The 19,827-nt window shown below is 40.4% G+C and overlaps 1 protein-coding gene across 1 annotated transcript in view; it reads right to left on the bottom strand.

The window, feature by feature from the left end:
- Positions 1 to 8,312: 8,312 nt before the first annotated feature.
- Positions 8,313 to 19,827, bottom strand: part of rp2 (RP2 activator of ARL3 GTPase) — a 28,631-nt gene continuing 17,116 nt past the window's right edge. The window contains exons 2-5 of the mRNA XM_055636488.1: positions 18,252 to 18,917; positions 16,797 to 16,911; positions 14,773 to 14,858; positions 8,313 to 9,983 (exon numbers count right to left, since the gene is read on the bottom strand). Of these exons, the coding sequence (XP_055492463.1) occupies positions 9,900 to 9,983; positions 14,773 to 14,858; positions 16,797 to 16,911; positions 18,252 to 18,917 (951 nt within the window). The 3' untranslated portion in view covers positions 8,313 to 9,899. The remainder of the gene's footprint in view (positions 9,984 to 14,772; positions 14,859 to 16,796; positions 16,912 to 18,251; positions 18,918 to 19,827) is intronic.

Here is a 19,827-nt window from a genome sequence, read left to right on the forward strand (position 1 = left end):
GCATTGGATTTAACACAGCTCACCTGCTTTCGTTGCTTCTCAGACAGACCATCCATATTCTCCCTCTCTGCACCCACTCGATAATATCACCCTCTGAAATCTTCTCAACAAGACTTCAGAGGACTCCAATTCTCCTTCCCAGTTTTCTTTGTTCTCAAAATTGGTTCCGGTGGGCAATTTCGGTCTTTTGTTCTGATACTAATTAAATCTTCCATAGAAAGGCATCAAGTGGCTGACATCAACACATATTTCTCAATAACCCTTTTTCCCTAATGGCCAGAAATCTTCAGGCACTTGGGATCTCACATCATCAAATTAATCAGAAGCATTGCAAGATGCTCAAGTGTTCATCCATGCACTTAATTTACCTCTATGACAACACCTAATGACGAATTGCTCCAGAAATAATGCAAGTATATAATTAATTCCCAATTTGAAACATTTGGAATGGCAAAAATTACAAGAACAGAATCTATGGCATTAATGCCGTACATTAGGAATCTCAGTCAGAATTATGCACTGGAAGATTGTGGTTCAAATAGTGCTTGCTGGTTATAAAATTAAAGCTGGTTAGAATGGTAGAAGGTAGACAAAAATGCTGGAGAAACTCAGTGGGTGAGGTAGCATCTATGGAGCGAAGGAATAGAAATTAGGTGCAGGAGTAGGCCATTCGGCCCTTCGAGTCTGCACCGCCATTCTGATCGTGGGGATATCGTGGTGGTATCCCGTACCTGCCTTCTCTCCATACCCCCTGATCCCCTGAGACAGTAGGGCCCATATAACCTTAAATATACAATTACAGCCTCAACACGGCAAACAGAGCCATCTCTGCCCTACAAGGTCCTTCTGAACAAGTTTTTTTTCCCCCTTAGTCCCACCTGCCTGCACTCATACCATAACCCTCCATTCCCTTCTCATCCATAAGCCTATCCAAGTTTTACTTTTTAAAAGATCTTCAGACTGATGTAAAGGCTGTGGGAGAGCTGGGGGGGGGGGGGGAAGGAGTGAGAGAAGCAAGGACTGTGGGAGACCTGAAATTGAGAAAGCAAGACTACCTGAAATTGGAGAAGTCAATTGGAGAAGTCGCTGGGGTATAAACTACCCAAGCAAAATATGAGGTGCTTTGCGGTGGGGCTGCTCACTCTGGCCATGGAGGAGGTCCAGGACAGAAAGGTCGGATTCGGAATGGGAGGGGGAGTTGAAGTGCTGAGCCACCGGGAGACTAGGTTGGTTAACGCAAACTGTGCGGAGGTGTTGGACGAAGCGATCGCCAAGCCTGCGCTTGGTCTCACCGATGTAGAGCAGTTGACACCTAGAGCAGCGGATGCAAAAGATGAGGTTGGAGGAGGTGCAGGTGAACCTCAGCCTCACCTGGAAAGACTGCTGGGGTCCTTGGATGGAGTCAAGGGGGGAGGTAAAGCGACAGGTGTAGCATTTCCTGTGGTTGACCAGGGAGGTACGGAGGGAGCGGTCTCTGCGGAAAACCGAAAGGGGAGGAGATGGGAAGATGTGGCCAGTGGTGGGATCCCGTTGGTGGTGGCGAAAATGTCGGAGGATTATCTACTGTATGTGATGGCTGGTTGGGTGGAAGGTAAGGGGGACTTGGTCCTTGTTACGAATGGGGAGTGAGAGTGGAGCTACGGGATATAGAAGAGACGCTGATGAGAGCCTCATCTAATCGAAGAAGGGAACCCCCGTTCCCTAACGAATGAGGACATCTTTGATGACCTGGTTAGGACCACCTCATCCTGGATGCAGATGCGGCGTAGACCGAGGTTAGAATGATGCACGCAGCTCAACAGAATGAAATCCCAGGAAAAGTAATGAGGCAACTTAAACAAGGAACTGCAGATGCTTGGACTATCTTTAAATCGGACTTTACCTTGCACTAAACACTATTCCCTTTCCCATGTATCTACACACTGGCTCAACTTTCTGATGAGTGGTTAGCACACGAAAGCTTCTTACTGTACCTCAGGACACATGACAATAAACTAAACTAATGGACAGAATAGCATGCAAACCAAAGCTTTTCATTGTATCTCCGTACATATGACAATAAACTAAACTAAACATTTAGTTGGAGTTATAATTTAGCATTAACCATCTTCTGAAAATTTAAATATTCATCCATTTGATTTCAAATATTATGGGCTCTAATATATTAACCACAGCTCACGACTTTCAGGCTTAAAATAAGCCGAAATGCCTGGCTCTTATATTCCATTCTGTTCAAAAAAGAGAATGTATCAATTCTTTAGTACAATTCCACTTTCGAAAGAATATATCCACAAGGAGTAGAATACTTACAAACTTACACCAAGACATTCACTGAAGGGACGATTAAAGCCCTATCCAAGTTGAGAGATGAATTTTGACAACATCTGGCCAAGTTGCAGGAGAGAGACAGACAAAAATCAGGGGGAACGTTACATTTACTTGCATTGATTGCAGTAATTTACAAGAGTTAGTTAGGTCTCTTCGGCAAAAACAGCTTAAACTTCATAAATAATTGACATAGTTGAAACATTTAAACAACCCCATTAAATGGCGGGTAGATAAAAATGCTGGAGAAACTGAGCGGGTGCGGCAGCTTCTATGGAGCGAAGGAATAGGTGACGTTTCGGGTCAAGACGCTTCTTCAGACTGATGTGGAGGTGGTGGGGGGGGGAAGAGGCGGAGACAGTAGGCTGTGGGAGAGTTGGGAACGGGAGGGGAAGGAGGGAGAAAGCAAGAAATTGGAGAATTCAATGTTCATACCGCTGGGGTGTAAACTGCCCAAGCGAAATACGAGGTGCTTGTTGGATTGACATAACTCACATATAGGATCCAAAGTCTTTTATTAGCAATTCAGCATAGGTAACTTCATTTCAACATGCAGCTCAAGACTGAGGGAGAAAGGGACAAGGGCTTTCTATTAAGCCTGCGGGCAGAGCCACAGTATGACTCATAGTATGAGTGACACTAATCTACATCCTCCCTCTGAAAGAATTAAATGTAAACACAAAACTACTGACTAAATAAAGCATACATAGCTGGAGCAAAGTCAAATTTAGCCCGGGTACTTACGGTGGGCTTACAAACGCAACCAGCATGTGTGCGATATAAACCATTTCCCTTCTTTGCCACCGGGGACAGAATCGGTGGTATAATTGGTGTCGGAGATTGAAATGGCATTCCCGGTGACGAACCAGGAGACTTTGGTACAGGTGGAGATGGCGTCGCCATTGGCAAAGTAACCGTGTCAGAAACAGGTTGTGCTGGTACAGGCGGGCCGATGCCGCTGGATGTGGATGGAAATACACTTGTAATCTCGCCACTTCTGTCTGACGATTTGATTAAAGATTGCCATGGTCTACCATCAACGGTTGTTGCTATCTGCTTTTTAAGAAACAAATCTCTCACATCTCCGCCTTCCATTCTTCCCCTCCCCTCACATGTCTGAAGAAGGGTCTAGACCCGAAACGTCACCTATTCCTTCGCTCCAAAGATGCTGCCTCACCCGCTGAGTTCCTCCAGCATTTGTCTACCTACGATTTTCCAGCATCTGCAGTTCCTTCTTAACCAGGAATATTTAATTTGCTGAGTCGGCTGCAAAGAGTACAATGGGATCTAGGTTCAGCTGACAGGCCCCAGAAGCAAGAAAGAAAAATGGAGGCCAGCATCACTCGGCACAGCTAAGATGGAGGCCAAAAGACCCTGCAAAAGGTTAAGATAAAGTCCATAAACCCAAGGGGCAGGAATAGGTCAAATCCTCCAATTTGCTGCATTAGAGAGTCTGCTTCTGCACAATTCATAATTTCTGTGATATTGCCATTTATGTAGTATTTTAGAGATTTTTTAAATACAATACAAAAACAGGGCAGATAGCTACTTTGCATCCGATATTGTGCTTATTTCTTCTCTGAATACTTTAATCCATTTTATCACCCTTTGCAGCATCCTTTCAAATTTCATTACTTGATATATGGTCACACGAAAACAAATCCAGTCTCTCTTCCTTTATCAATGATTTGAAACCAGTGGAACATAATTTTGCACATATGTTAATTTTGAAGCCACTTTCGGATTCCTCCTAAAAACTTTATTTGTCAATGACGAGTTCAAGAGTCCTGCTTCCCCATTGCACCCCAAATCCCACTGAAACTTCACATATTGTTGATGGTTATTTTCTTCTGCTAGAATGCCTGGACAATTCGCAGTTTCCCAGCTGTGGCCTAACTTACACTCAAATGTTAAATTAGTTCCACTTCCAATTTTGCAATTCTTTCAGACCAGAGAATCAAGTTTACCATTCTGCAAAGTAATAGCCACTTTGTTATTGGGCCTAACATGTAATTGAAACTCAGATTTGCCATTTTCTAAAAAAAAAAAAAATCACATTATATCTCAGTATTTTAAATCCTTGGACAAGAGACCAGTGTCTGCCTTTATAACAACTCCAGAATTAATGATGTTCAAAGATTTGTGTTTAAGGTCACAATACATTTATGAAACAGTCTAGTGACTGGTGGCGTACATCACCCTCTCAACCTTTATTACTTTAAAGATCATTAATTTGTGTATACATAGATAAAACGTTTAGCATGTTATATTCTATCAATAAAAATCAAAGCAAAAATCCATATTCACATTGCGCCATAAATTATAGTACAGAAGTAGTGTTTAATAAAAATATTTACAAGTCACATACAAATTCATAATTCACGAAAATAGAAACAACACTTAATTCTGTGACAAAGATCTATCCACTGAGTTTTTACTGCTTGGTGGGCACAGTGTCAATACAATAATCCTGCACATGCTTTCATTAAAACTGCAATAACAGAGTAGATGAGCTGAAGTACATACGCATCGAACAGAGACCATAAATAATATGTTTGTCTATTTTATATTTTAAGTCAATTTCCATATAGAATGAGGAAGTGGGACTAACCGAATTGTTCATTGAAACAACCGTTTCAAATTTATGGGGCGAATGGCCTCCATCTTAAGGATGTGATGTTTTGCATAATAATGGCTACAATTCAGTTACAAATCATTCAGCCAGAAACTAGGTGCATCTGATTTTAAGTATTCCAAAAAAACAAACCAGCATTTATAAATGAGAAGTTATAATTTGGATTGAAAATGATTTTAAAGAAATTCAACCGACTTTTAGGAACTTTCTAAATGGAAAGATATTGAGACTACAAAGTAACATGCAAGGTACGCTTTAATTAAATCACTTATGTAATCAACAGTAACAGTGTTAGTGGTTCCAAACATTTCAAAGTAGTGAATTACATTAATAAGGAGCGTCAAATTCAATTGCTGCAGATTTAGAGACGTCATATTTATTTTCAATGTTGCTGGGATAGGATTGAGGAAGTTTAAAAAGTAAAAATGTACTTGATAAATACAAATATTTGTGGAACATCTAAACAACCCAGCATTACTTTGACAAAAGGAAGAACAATCACAAATGTTAAAGAGTTCAAGGACGGAAATTACATTTACAAGTAAATATCTGATCTTGTTAATGATTGAGAAAGTAAATCTGTTTAACCACTAATAAAATATATAAACTCTAAAACACCAAGCTGTTTTTCAATGAGGTTTGAACTTCCAAAATTCTTAATTAGTTCAGCAAGTCAGAAAGGGGTTCAGAGATTGGCAGCAGATTTGCATGCTCCACAGACAAATTAATTACCATTGTCCATGAATATGTGGTAACAGACATTCATCAGCTCAAACGTATCAAATCAAGTCCTGCCAGAATCACAGTAAACTAGATTGAAGAACTGATGGGAGGGGAATGGTTTCCAGGATTAGTCAAGTACATTTGTGATCAAGCAATATGGCAAACATATCCCTAATTATACAAGTGAATGCCCTGGATAGAGTGGATGTGGAGCGAATGTTTCCAGTAGTGGGAGAATCTAGGATCAGAAGCTATATCCTCAGAATAAAAGGACGTACCTTTAGAAAATAGATGAGGAGGAATTTCTTTAGTCAGAGGGTGGTGAATCTGTGGAATTCTTAGCCACAGAAGGCTATGAAGGCAGTCAATTGATATTTTTACAATGGAGATTGCAAGGTTCTTGATTGGAAAGGGTGCAAAGGGTTATGGGGAGAAGGCAGGAGAATGGAGTTGAGAGGGAAAGATAGGTCAGCCATGATTGAATGGTGGAGTAGACTTGATGGGCTGAATGGCCTAATTCTGCTCCACAACCTATGAACAAATTCAGGAAGCTAGATTGTAGAATGAGCACAAGTTGTACATGGAGCCGAAACAAACCATTCCTCTTCCCTGCCTTCTTGCACTGTGTCATACAAAGGAGACAAACATTTGTTTAGCTTCACGATAAAAATAATTTTTTCCCCCATTGAAGTTGCTATTTACTTTAAGTTAAAGTGTCGCAAATGTTTGAGAAAGTAATAAAGGCATCTACATTTACATAATTGGAATCAAACATATATTCTACCAACCACAATGACAAATAATTATAGACAGCTACACAACCCCAGGCACTCCAATAGTTTGAATGTGGGATTGTACGTCACAAACTGATGCAAATCTGGTGTAATTTCTTTAAACAGAAAATTATTTTTGAAGCAATTACCTGATGTGATAAGCAAGGAGGATAATGGCACGAGATTTGCTGGCAATGTTGGCCGACAGATGAACTAGGTTTTTGTGCTGTAACCACATTTAGTTTAGTTTCGAGGTACAGTGCGGAAACAGGCCCTTTGGCCCACTGAGTTCATGCAGACCAGCGATCCCCACACACTAACACTATCCTACACACATCAGGACAATTTCCAATTTTACCAAGCCAATTAGCCTACAAACCCCCATATCTTTGGAGTGTGGGAGGAAACAGGAGCTACTAGAGAAAACCCATGCAGGTCAAGGAGACAATGTACAGACTTGATATACACAACACCCGTAGTCATGATCGAATCCTGGTCTCTGCAGCTGGAAGGTAGACATTTTTTTTTCCCTTGCAAGCACTTGCCTGTGATTTCTCATGTGCATTATTGCTGTCAATTATACCATGTGGGGAGTTGATTTTTACACTCGCTCTCCAAAATTCGTAAGAATTTACTTGAAGATTTTATTTTTTACATCGTGAATTTGCCCTTTTCATTAGTTATTTCAGGATTAACATTGCAGCAAAGAGCTCACCAACAAAACAAAAATGCTCATTATCCCTTCCTTCCGTAAAGGACACATGATGAATCAATGTAGGGAGTAACACAAAATAGTTTCAGACCCCATTTGCAACACCATTACTACCATAACTCTTCCAGAAAATATCCAGTTCAATGGAGGAAAAATTCCATTTATGGTGAAGCCTAACAAATATTTTTTAATATTTGTCTCCTGGATATGGTATAATACAAGAGGAACAGATCATTTAAGCTCCATCTACAACTTATGTCCATCTAACAATCTAGCTTCCTGAATTAGTAGCATTAGGAATGTGTTTTTGTTGGATTGTTTGATCTCAAATGTAACAGAATAATTTGTTTTTAAATTGAGACTGAATGGAGGTTGTACATCCAGAGGCTAAATCAGGAATGTCAACTCATGATAATATTGCATTTAAAGAATTATTAACCTTTGTGATTATTCTGCCATGACACTGAAATCAAATGTACTCATAATAAAGCCAGAGGATCAGACCCAGTCTCCTTGTGATGCTGCTCATTACACACGTTTCTAGTTAACAAATTGGCAATTTCCAGTGGGTCATTAACAAAAGGACAAATTATTGCAGCAAAACAAAAAAGGGGGGGGGGGGGGGGGGGGGGGGGGGGGGGGGGGGGGGGGGGGAAACCTCCTTAGCTTTGGCTTACTAGTACAACTAGAGACATCAGTAAAATGGAAACACAAGAAACAGCAGATGCTGGAACCTTGAGTGAATAACAAACTGCTGAAGGAACTCAGTGGGTCAGGCAGCATCTGCGGAGGGAAACGGACAGGCGTGTTTTGGGCTGGGACTTCTCTTCCGATTGGAGAAAGGGTACTATCCAAAATGACAACTGTCAAATTCCCATCCAACAATGCTGCCTGATGTGTAGTTCCTTCAGTAGTAGCAAATATAGAGGGACTCCTTTCAGCTGTAATGTGCAGTTTTCTAGCTCCACCACCACTCCTTCTCCACCTAGTTTGGTTATCACTTGATTCTTTACTGTGTTTAAGAAGGAACTGCAGATGCTGGAAAATGGAAGGTAGATAAAAGTGCTGGAGAAACTCAGCGGGTGCAGCAGCATCTATGGAGCGAAGGAAATAGGCAACGTTTCGGGCCGCCCGAAACGTTGCCTATTTCCTTCGCCCCATAGATGCTGCTGCACCCGCTGAGTTTCTCCAACACTTTTATCTACATACTTTACTGTGCGTTTTGTTTATGTTCACAAAGAATTTGGTTCAAACTACTATCCACAATTTCTGACCTATGGCATGTACAATAAAAACTCAATAATGCACAGTTTACTAAAAATGTAATCACATATAAAAAGCTGATTGAGTTAATTGTTTTAGCACTAGGATTTTAAGGAAAATTCAGAAGTTATCATCGGCCAAAATAATTATAAACATGGTCATAAATGCAAACTAGAGTTTCCTACAGAAAGTGCCCAGAATCATCCAGGGCGGAAACACTTAAAAATATTAGCTAATTTTCATTAATATAGCCCCGACTCCTATCTTAACAATGCCACATTCTAGTTAAAATGAATTTATAATATGTCATGGTTTAAAAAAAATTTGAATTATAAAAAAACTTAAACCAAGATTATATTTCTTAACAATAAAACTATTATAGATGACATTGTGTTAGTACCACAAATATCACTTCACTGTAAAAGATGAAAAAGTATACTTACAACACAGGCTACAAGAAAAGCCAAGTAATAAGCATTTTTATTGGATATTTTAAAACTAATTTTCGTAGGAGTTTGAAGTCCCTACAGTTTTTTAAACATTTATCTGGGAAAATCTCTTGATTAACCGTTTTCTTTTCTCCAGCATTTTGTGTGTAGCTTTTATTTTAAGATCCTGGAGAACTCCAAGTCACTGCCTAAAGTACAGTAACCTACAAGTAAGAAAACCAAATTGAGTTCAGAGCCACAAAGGCAAATGTCAATGAAGGTGCAAACGGGATGGGACATTTATTTTTAATAGTCGTATTCATATGACATGGAAATAGGTTACCTGGCCATGTGGATCCATGTTAACTATCAGGTATCCATTTACAGTGACCACATTTTATTCCAATCAACCACCCACTCACTACACCAGCGAGATTTATAGCAGCCATTTAATCAACTGACGGTTTTGCCTTTGGGATGTGGGAGGAAGTCAGGGAAAACGGACAAACCCCACTTTATCACAGGGTGAACCTCAGAAAGAGCACAAGGTCAGGATTGAACCTAGTTGTTGGGGCAATGAAGCAGTGGTTCTATACACTGCACCACATTGTGTCACCTATACATTCTCTTCAGCTAATGTTCTATTTAGAGAATGAGTGAATAATCCTTAAAAGGGCAGAATGGGGATTAACATCAATAAAGGTGTAATGGGCCAAATATTTTGATCTCGACAGTAATACTTTACGATTACATCAAATTAAAAAAAAAAAAGTACTCCAGAAACCTGTTGCTTGCTTTTAAACAATTCTTTCTTTAGCAAAAACAGGCAACATTTAAAACGTACATAAAATGCATAAAATTATTTTGTTATATATTTTTGACTAGCATTACCTTGAAAACATTACATTCAGGATGTTAAAATCTTTGCTAAAAACTCTTACTTCACAATATTATATCCAGTAGTTCAACGTTAAGACATTCTACAATAGGAAAATAACAATCTACAGATCAGGTATTCACGCACGATCCTTGGTTCATTTTTACATCGTCATCTGTATATCAGCATAGTTATAGAAATTGTCCACATCTTGGGATGCTGAATCTTTGCTTTCAGAAACAAACACCTGTTTGACAAAAAAAAAATAAGCACATGTTATTAGAAATTAATGTCCACAATAAAAAGGATTCAAGATTCAAGAGTTTAATTTCATGTGTCCCTGACAGAACAATGAAATTATTGCTTTGCTTCAGCACAACAGAACATCGTAGGCATGACTACAGAACAGATCAGTGTGTCCATACACCATAATATAAATATATACACACATGAATAAATAAACTGATAAAGTGCAAATAAACAGACAATGGGCTATTAATGTTCAGAGTTTTGTCCGAGCCAAGTTTAATAGTCTGATGGCTGTGGGGAAGTAGCTATTCCTGAACCTGGTAGTTGCAGTCTTCAGGCTCCTGTACCTTCTACCTGAAAGTAGCGGGGAGATGAGTGTGTGGCCTGGATGGTGTGAATCCTTGATGATACTGCCAGCCTTTTTGAGGCAACGATTGCGATAAATCCCCTCGATGGAAGGGAGGGCAGAGCCAATGATGGATAAACTGCCTTCAACTGAAGCAAACCATTCTATAACAATATTTTCCAGTTATTTTGGAGTCAGTGCAATCTTTTAATTTTTCTATATTAAAGTCATTTGTGTTGAGTATGACAGGAAATTGAATTGTTTTAGCTGAAGTCCATGAAGAATATTTTTCTTCTGAAAACACTCCATCATTAGCCAGTTCTTAACCCACCTCTCCACCTCACCTCGTTACATCTCCTCTCTACTCTTTTAGAGAAGTTTAAAGATCTCCATCAGAGTTGTCGATGGTCCATTTCCCTTTACACATATTGCCGGAGTTTCTCCAGCAGTTTTTTTTTTTTTCTCACTGCATATTCCAGCATTTTCAATCTTTCTTATTAGGCCCCCTTCGGTCGTGGACCACCATGGGCGTCTCCAGGGTGCTATTCCCTATATGGAGGACGCCTGTGCGTACCTATGTTTAACGTGGGGAGACAGGGGCACAGACAGCCACCCCGCGGTCATTGACCGATCTGGGTCAGGATCCAATGTCATGGAGTCCAAGACGACGGGAGACCCATTTCAGCTGCAGCCTTCATCCGCCTTCCCAGCCGTTGTGACGCTCCACTAAGGTCAGCCATCATCCTCCGCCTGTTCCACCATTGAGACCTCCCCCTCGACCTTACCGCCATGGGTGGCCCTACCAGGAGCATCGCTGCAGACAGCATCGCTCTCAGGATCTCAGGTCCACACAAGCTTCTCCACCACGACAAGGTGACAAGCCATGGAGAAGTGGATTGTCCGTCTTTACTGAATCAATAATTTGCTTTCTTTAAATAAAAAACAATTTGTCATAACATTTTTATTTTCTAGCATGTGAAGATGCTTAGAAGGAAATTACTACAAGGGGTATAATCTTGGACAGATGTTTTCTCATTCCAAATCCCAATGAAGGTCGGGCAAGAGGCATGCAGGCCACCTCTTGAAATAGAAACAAATAAAGAGGCTCACTGCCACCCATTCTACCAAAAGCTTTTATCAAGTGGAATTAATTGGGTTACATGTAGAGTGCAAGCACGTCAACAGCACAATATCAAGCAATTGACAGGTACACCCAAGGTACATCCTTAGTTACTCACCAACCAAAGAGCATCAAAAGCATCAAGGGACTACATAAACTTGGGGGCATTATTTTTGTCTTTGCGCTATTATTGTTTTTATTTATATATGTATATGCGCGCATGCACACGCACACACACACAGTATTCAAGAGTTAAGAGTGTTTTATGTTTATATTACCCGAAACAGAACAATGAAATTCTCATTTGCAGCAGCAGAACAAATAGGTAACCATAGTATTCCGTAAACACCATAATAAACAGCAAAAATTCAGTACACACACACACACAGAATTGTTTTGGTTGTTAATGATGGTGTTTACAGAGTACTATGTTCACATATCTGTTATGCTCCTGAAAATAAGAATTCCATTGTTTCTTTTCTGGACATATCCATACGTTCATAAGTTCAAGGAGTAGAATTAGCCCATTCAGACTGTCATGTCTATTCTGTCATTCAATCATGGCCGATCTATTTTTCCCTTTCAACCCCATTCTCCTGCCTTCTCCCCGTAACCCCCAACACCCATAATAAACATGAATTGAAGAGTCTAAAGAGTAGACACATTATTCCAGTGCATCCCCTCATTATAGTGCAAATTATTTTGCTAATGCATTCTCAGCCTTTAGCGAGTTGCTTAATATGCTGCTCGTGGAGCATGCTTTGTGGTGCTCTCTTTAAATGAATGGCATTAACTTACACTTATTTATCATTTGATCAGTTATTAATGGGAACATGAAAAAAAATCACATGTAACGGTAGTGTTACGATTAACACTACTGAACTACTAAAGAATCTAATAGACCAGACATCAAGATAGTACATTAAAGACTCAAACCCAAAGTGTTTAGATATTCAGGATTAAAAAAAAAATATTAAAAGGTGGTACACAAAAAAGCTGGAGAAACTCAGCGGGTGCAGCAGCATCTATGGAGCGAAGGAAAAAGGCAACGTTTCGGCCCGAAACGTTGCCTTTTTCCTTCGCTTCATAGATGCTGCTGCACCCGCTGAGTTTCTCCAGCTTTTTTGTGTACCACCTTTTAATATTTTTTTTTAATCCTGAATTAGACTCTTCAATTCTTTGATTTTCCAGCATCTGCAGTTCCTTCTTAAACAATATTAAAAGGTGGTTGTGCTTGATCAAAGGGAACTACATTACAGTTTAACAGAGTATTTCTTTCAAATATGATTCAAGTGGTCAGATACTTTAAGAATAGTTCCATACATTGCTATCCAATTATCGTTGATTTTAATTCACTGCAAACTCAGCTTCTCAGATCAGTGGAAGCTTACATCTAAAGACAGGCTTTTGACATCTTATTTAATATATTTATGTTACCAGAACATTGAAATGTTTCGGCAAAAATAATTTATTATTATTTTAATTATCGTTAACCAGGTGGCCAAGAATAAGGTGATGTGCCTCCGTCACATCCAACCGGTGGCACTACCGTCCATGGTGATTCGATATAATATTTTTATGTTTCCAGAAGACAAATGTTTTGGCAAAAATAATTAATTTAATCAGATGTCCAAGAAGAGTAAGGTGACCTGCTTCAGGTGACTACTGGCACTAATATCTGTCATGAACTGCTTTGTGAGGTTGGTTATGACGTATATCGACTCCACCATCAACAAAAACCTGGACCCGCTACAATTTGCATACTGCCACAACTTGCCAAGGAGGGTGATCTCACTGGCTCTCCACTCTGCTCAGGACCACTTAGACAATAAAAACACATACGTCAAGCTGTTGTTCATAGACTACAGCTCGGCATTCAACATCTTCATCCCCTCCAAGCTGGTTACCAATCTCACTGAATTGGGTCTCTGCGCATCCCTACGCCACTGGACCCTCTACTTCCTCATCAACAGAGAACAATCAATACGAATTGGCAGCAACACATATTCCTCAATAAAGATCAGCATGGGAGCTCCTCAAGGCTGTGTGCTCAGCCCCATGCTCTACTCACTATATACTCATGGCTGTGTAGCTGGACACAGTTCAAACTCCATCTTCAAGTTTGTCGACGACACCACCATTGTTGGACAAATTACAGATGACGAGGACAGGAGGGAGATCGATCAACTGATCGAATGGTGCCAAAACAACAACCTTGCCCTCAACGTCAGTAGGACCAAGGAACCTATTGTGGACTTTGGAAGAAGGACAAAACCATATTCATCAACAGAATGGCAGCGGAGAGAGTCAAAAGTTTCACATTTCTGGTTATGGATATCTCTGAAGATCTAACCCGGACCCAGCACATTGATGCAATCATAAAGAGAGCCCATCAATGCCCCTGCTTCCTTAGAAGATTGAGGAGATTCAGCATGTCAATGAATACTCTCGAACTTCTACAGGTGTACAGTAGAGAGCATATTGACTGGTTCCATCACAGCCTGGTTCAGCAACTCAAACTCCCAGGGAAAAAAAAATTGCAAAAAGTGGTGAACGCTGCCCAGTCCATCATGGGTACAGACGTCACCACCATTGACGGGATTTACAAGAGTCACAGCCTCAAAAAGGCAGCCAGCTTCATCAGAAAACCACACCACCCCTCTCACACACTTTCATTTCACCCCTACCATCGGGATGAAGGTACACAAGCCTGAAAAACGTAACTGAGGTTCAGAACCATCAGGATATTAAACACTACAACCTTCAAATAGGCTCTGAACCCTGAATCGGAAGGGGCATTATACATGACTTTGCACTATTATTGTTTATTTGTCTGTCTGTTTAATTTAATTTTATTTTTAATTACTGATCCTTTTTGTTTACTATGTTTAACAGAATACTATGCTTACAGATCTGTTATGCTGCTGCAGAGAATTTCATTGTTCAGTTTAGGGTCATACACTTATTGTTTCCATCCTATTTTCTATGTTTCTATGGTTAATGGAATCAAGGGATATGGGGACAAGGCAGGCACGGGTTATTGATTGGGGACAATCAGCCATGATCACAATGAATGGCGGTGCTGGATGGAAGGGCCGAATGGCCTCCTCCTGCACCTATGTTCTATGTTTCTATGAACAATGAAATTCTCATGACCACTTGACTCATGGCCAGACTTGTTTACTATAAGTTATTACAGTTACTTTCCACGACAGATTAGACAAATCTTTAATGATGGAGACTGCATATAGGTTACTGAATGTTTAACCTTATAATGAAAAAAGTGTTTATGATATATGAAGCTTCAGAAGATTATTTTACCTTCGAAGTGCTGAACACAGAACTGATTATTTTATGGCAGGCCTCCACTGCACCATCTCCATTAAATTCCAAAGCAACAACAGGACCTGCAAAAACATCAAAATAAACAAGAGCTTCATTCCTGTATCTTCAAATACAAAAGATAGATAACACCATCTCTTGAGCAGAGTCACTTAATTACAGACAATGGTATGATTCAGTTTTTATTTTCAGATTACATTGTATTCAACAAACACCCAGATTTTAAAAATGAAATGAAATGAAATGATTCAATTTATTGTCATTGTCAGTGTACAGTACAGAGACAACGAAATGCATTTTTAGCATCTCCCTTGAAAGGGAGACACAGGGCGTCGCGGTGTGCCCGCGCCTGCCGCCGTAACATTCCATTACAGGCAAAGGTGGGTGAAGTGTCTTGCCCAAGGACACAACGACAGTATGCACTCCAAGCGGGATTTGAACCGGCTACCTTCCGGTCGCCAGCCGAACTCTTAGCCCATTGTGCTATCTGTCGCCTTGCTTTAACACTGCTGTGATGGGAAAACTGTTTATATCATTGTGACTACACTGAAACCAACAGTAACGTCATAAGCGCTTAATAAAGGTGGTAAATTCTTCTGTAGATAGAAAATAAAAAGAGAACAGGAACAGAAAAAGCTGGAAAATCTAATCAGGTCAAGCAGCATTAGACGCGTTTTGATGCCAGGGAATGACAGGGAATGGGTAAATTTTCCATCTTGCTTCAAGATTCACCAGGGACACAGAACAGGTGAAAGTGACATTGAAGGTCATGATATATAATGGAGCCCATTTAAAAAAATGTTTTAAAAAGTGCAAGACAAGCTGGAACACAAAAAGGCTTAGCAGAGGGAGATTGATCCACACATTTTAAAATAACTCAGAGAGAGGTGGAGGGATTATGGTATTTTATTCATTCACTGGAGAAAAGTGTAGATGGAGACTAGTGGCTCATAAACAAACTTGTTTTTCAAAGGAGTTAGATCATCGATGGGGGTCTATAAAGCAGCCCCTTACGATCTATGGTACGAAAAACAATAGAATTTCTGTGAAAATATAGAACAAAAACAATTTAACCAATTGTCACTTAACCAATTAAGGTACAGTGAAATTTTAGTTACTATACAGCCATACTACGTGAAAAGCAACAATATACACAGCCACATAATATAAAATTTAACATAAAGATCCACCACAGTGGAATCCACATTCCTCACTGTGATGGAAGGCAAAAAACTTCAGTCATCTTCCTCCTTTGTTCACCAGTGGTCGGGGCCAAACCCTCCGCACTTGTCGCTGCCGACGGTCCGATGTTCAAGCCCTCGCGTCGGGATGATCGATACTCCGACGCCAGGACGGATCGGAACACTACAGGGCATGGAGCTCCCGAGTCGGCCTCTTCTTACCGGAGACCGCGGCTTCACAGTGTTAAAGTCCACAGGCCCCGCGGTCGGAGCACTTTCGCTGGCGTTCCTCGGCAAAGGATCGCCCTCTCCCGCGGCTCGAATCTCCAGGCCGGTCTCCTTGTAAACCCATTCATATTGAATTTAAGGGTTTACAGAGAGAATAATAATGCAGCTGATGTAATTTATCAAGATTTGCAAAAGAAGCACTGCATTGGATCAATGAAAATGTGCAAGGGTGGAACAACAGCTGACTTTGACACAAAGAGTGGCAGGAGCGAGATTAAAAGGTGACAATTAACAGATGAAGATGAAGCTCTCCCCCCACCTCCTCAAAAAGTGGCCTTTTGAAACAGGGACTAATCCAAGTAAATAATAAATATGCATTTAAATGGAGGGTGAACAGGCATACAAGGGTTATGCTGAAATAAATGGAGTGAGCTCAAAGGGAATAGTTTTGATAAATGGTATGATTCTGTACCATGTACACTATGTCATTCAATGAATTCCTCATTCATCACTCACAATAGAGACCTCAATGGTTTAACATGTGGCAAAGGAATGAAAATTGCTTACAATTATTCTTCCCACTCATAACTTTACCTTGCTGAAGCATTGGAATGAAGTCTGCTGCTTTCTCTTTGAATACCCTGTTGCAATCATCTGGTCTCATTGAGATTTCTTTGGTTTGAACAAGAGCAATATCCTTTGCAGCCAACTTTTGAAATGAAAAACATTATTAATTAATTTTACATTCAATAACAAATTGGAAACAGGTTAACAATTTTATTTGTATCTACCAAGAAAGAGCAAACATTTAAGAATACGTACAACCTTCAGTGGAATTCAGAATAAGGCATAAAGCAAAACTAACGCAAGAATGAAGCTAGGCTATAACAGCATTCTTGAGTAATATGACACAATTATTCATTAAGATGTGGCATTCACTGCCTGAAAAACGATGCTGGCAATAGAAATTCTGGAAATGGAGAAATTTGCAAGACCTAATCGTAACTCTTTCAAAGATGCAGCACAAACACAGCAAGTCAAATTATATTTAAGATTCAGTATAATTCAAAGAACTTTCGCAGATAAGCATAGTAAAAATCTGCAACTTAATTCAATCCTGTTGCCATTAGTTTTTTCAGTAAGATTGGACACCACATTCTTATGAACTAGTATCTGCCCTCAAGATGAAGCTATCCATTTTCAGTTCTTCTGAAATGTTCTTCTTCTTCAGGAAATGTGATTTCACCTCATGCATTTCCGCAAATTTGCTCTCACTTCCCCCATTCATTCTCCTCAGGTCGAAGAGATAGAATTCCCTTGTAGGCTATTTCGCTTTGGCAGCTTTCCATCCTCTCTCCACCCCTCCCTCCCTCATCATAGATCCGACCAATCTGGCTGTCCTCCCGATTTAATTATACATTGTAAGCCTCGCTGTCACCTTCCCCGAGCTAACAATAATATATTCTACACTTTTCTTGATCTTCATCCCTTTTGATCTTTCGTTTTCACACCTTAACCATCCACAGCTCTCGTTTCCCACTCCCGACTCCAAGTCTGAAGAAGGGTCTCAACACCGAGACGCCATACACTCCGATCCAGAGATGCTGCCTGTCCCACTGTGTTACTCCAGCATTGTGTGTCTATTTTAAATAGAATTCCCTTGTTCCTCACCTTTCACTTCACTGGCATCTGCATCATAAGTTCATAGGCGAGAATCAGGTCATTCAGCCCATTGAGTTTACTCAGTCATCAATCATGGCTGATCAATCTTTCCCTCTCAACCCCATTCTCCTGCTTCCTCCGTATTTACTCTTGACACCCTTAATCAAGATGATCAGCATTATTTGGCAAATGAACCCAGCTGCAGCAACTCTCAGGTGATTGCCAATTTGTCCTGCAGCAGGCTCTGTGGATGGATGCCAAAGTATACAACTCCTTTCTTATGCTGCAACGTCAACCAATTCGGGTTACGTTAAGCAGGGCTGCAGTTCGATTCTGAACACGCCCTTTGTGGCAAAAGAACACTGCACAGATATACGATTTTCTCACCTCATCGATTAACTTCCTGGCATTGGCTGTTGTGTAATCTCCAGCAAAAAACACAACTAAGCAGGAGTCCTCGCTGCTCTTTTGTCTCTGGCCTCGTGTGACTGGAACAATGCTCCTGTTCAACTCAGTGTAGATCCGAACCGCTTTCAGCTCCTCAGAATCAGGATGAGGAATAAAATCATTAAGTACCGTGTCTTCGGGCAGCAACACCCAGTTGTTCTCATCTGAAGAAGGGGTGAAGTCATGGATGTTGCTCCAGTTGTTGTTGAAGATGCTCAAGCCTGCATCTTTGAACTGATAGCCCAGCTCCGGGTAGTAATATTGAAAGCAACCAAACTTGATGCTCGACGACGATTCAATGATGGGCTGCGTGGCACAGCAGAGGAAAATGTCCATCTTTCTGCAATCCCGCATTCGGAATTGCTGACAAGCCACGCTACATTTGCAGTCTACGCACTTGCGGAAAAACACGCTGGACTTGATAGGTCCCAGAAATATCCTGCAGTTGGTGCAGTCATCTATGGTGATGGTGGCAGAGTGGTCAAATATATAGATGTTGCAGTTCTCACAGTCTTCAATGACAAACTGCTCGCCAGCAACTTTACCAGGCAACCGTCCCACTGTCTGATCCTTTAATCCGACCAGCATATAGTCCTTAACATCAATCTGTTGGAGCAAATACACCAATTATTTTAAAAGCATACAGACAATATGCTCAAAATATACACACCAGTGTTGGAAGCTTTTAAACATTCCAAGCAGCTTGATTTATTTGGGAGAAAAATCTTTGCCCCCTCACCACTTTTTAAATTAGTTAATGAAATTGGCTCATGGCAGAAGAGGCCTGGAACTATTGTTAGCTGGAACTCAAAGGTACACAAAAATACTGGAGAAACTCAGCGGGTGCAGCAGCATCTAAGGAGTGAAGAAAATAGGCAACGTTTCGGGCCGAAACCCTTCTTCAGACTCCGAAGGAAATATGCAACATTTCGGGACATGGAAAAGAGCCAAGAGAGTCTCGTGTCCTGAAATGAAACAATTAAATTCTTCCTTGCACCAGCGATGGAAATATCATACTCAAGGGTCTGAAGAAGGGTCTCGACCCGAAACGTCACCTATTCTTTTTCTCCTGCCTAACCAGCCGAGTTATTCCAGCATTTTGTGTCTAGCTTCATAATAAACAACAAATTCAATATATGAACGTTATTCACATTATTACCTTCATCATGTATCTGTACACTGTGAATGGGTTGATTGTAATAATGTATTGTCTTTCTGATGACTGGTTAGCAAAAGCTTTTCACAGTACCGCGGCACACGTGACATTAAACTAAACGACAGTGCCCTCCAAAATGTTTGGGACAAAGACCGATCATTTATTTAATTGCCTCTGTGCTCCACAATTTGAGATTTGTAACAGAAAAAAAAAAATTAAAAAATCACATGATGTTAAAGTGCACATTTTCAGATATTATTAAAGGGTATTTGTTACACATTTGTTTCACCGTGTAGAAATTACAGCTGTGTTTATACAGTCCCGGCATTTCAGGGCACCGTAATGTTTGGGACACATGGC

This window comes from Leucoraja erinacea, chromosome 6, assembly GCF_028641065.1.
Source record: "Leucoraja erinacea ecotype New England chromosome 6, Leri_hhj_1, whole genome shotgun sequence".
Lineage (NCBI taxonomy): Eukaryota > Metazoa > Chordata > Chondrichthyes > Rajiformes > Rajidae > Leucoraja > Leucoraja erinaceus.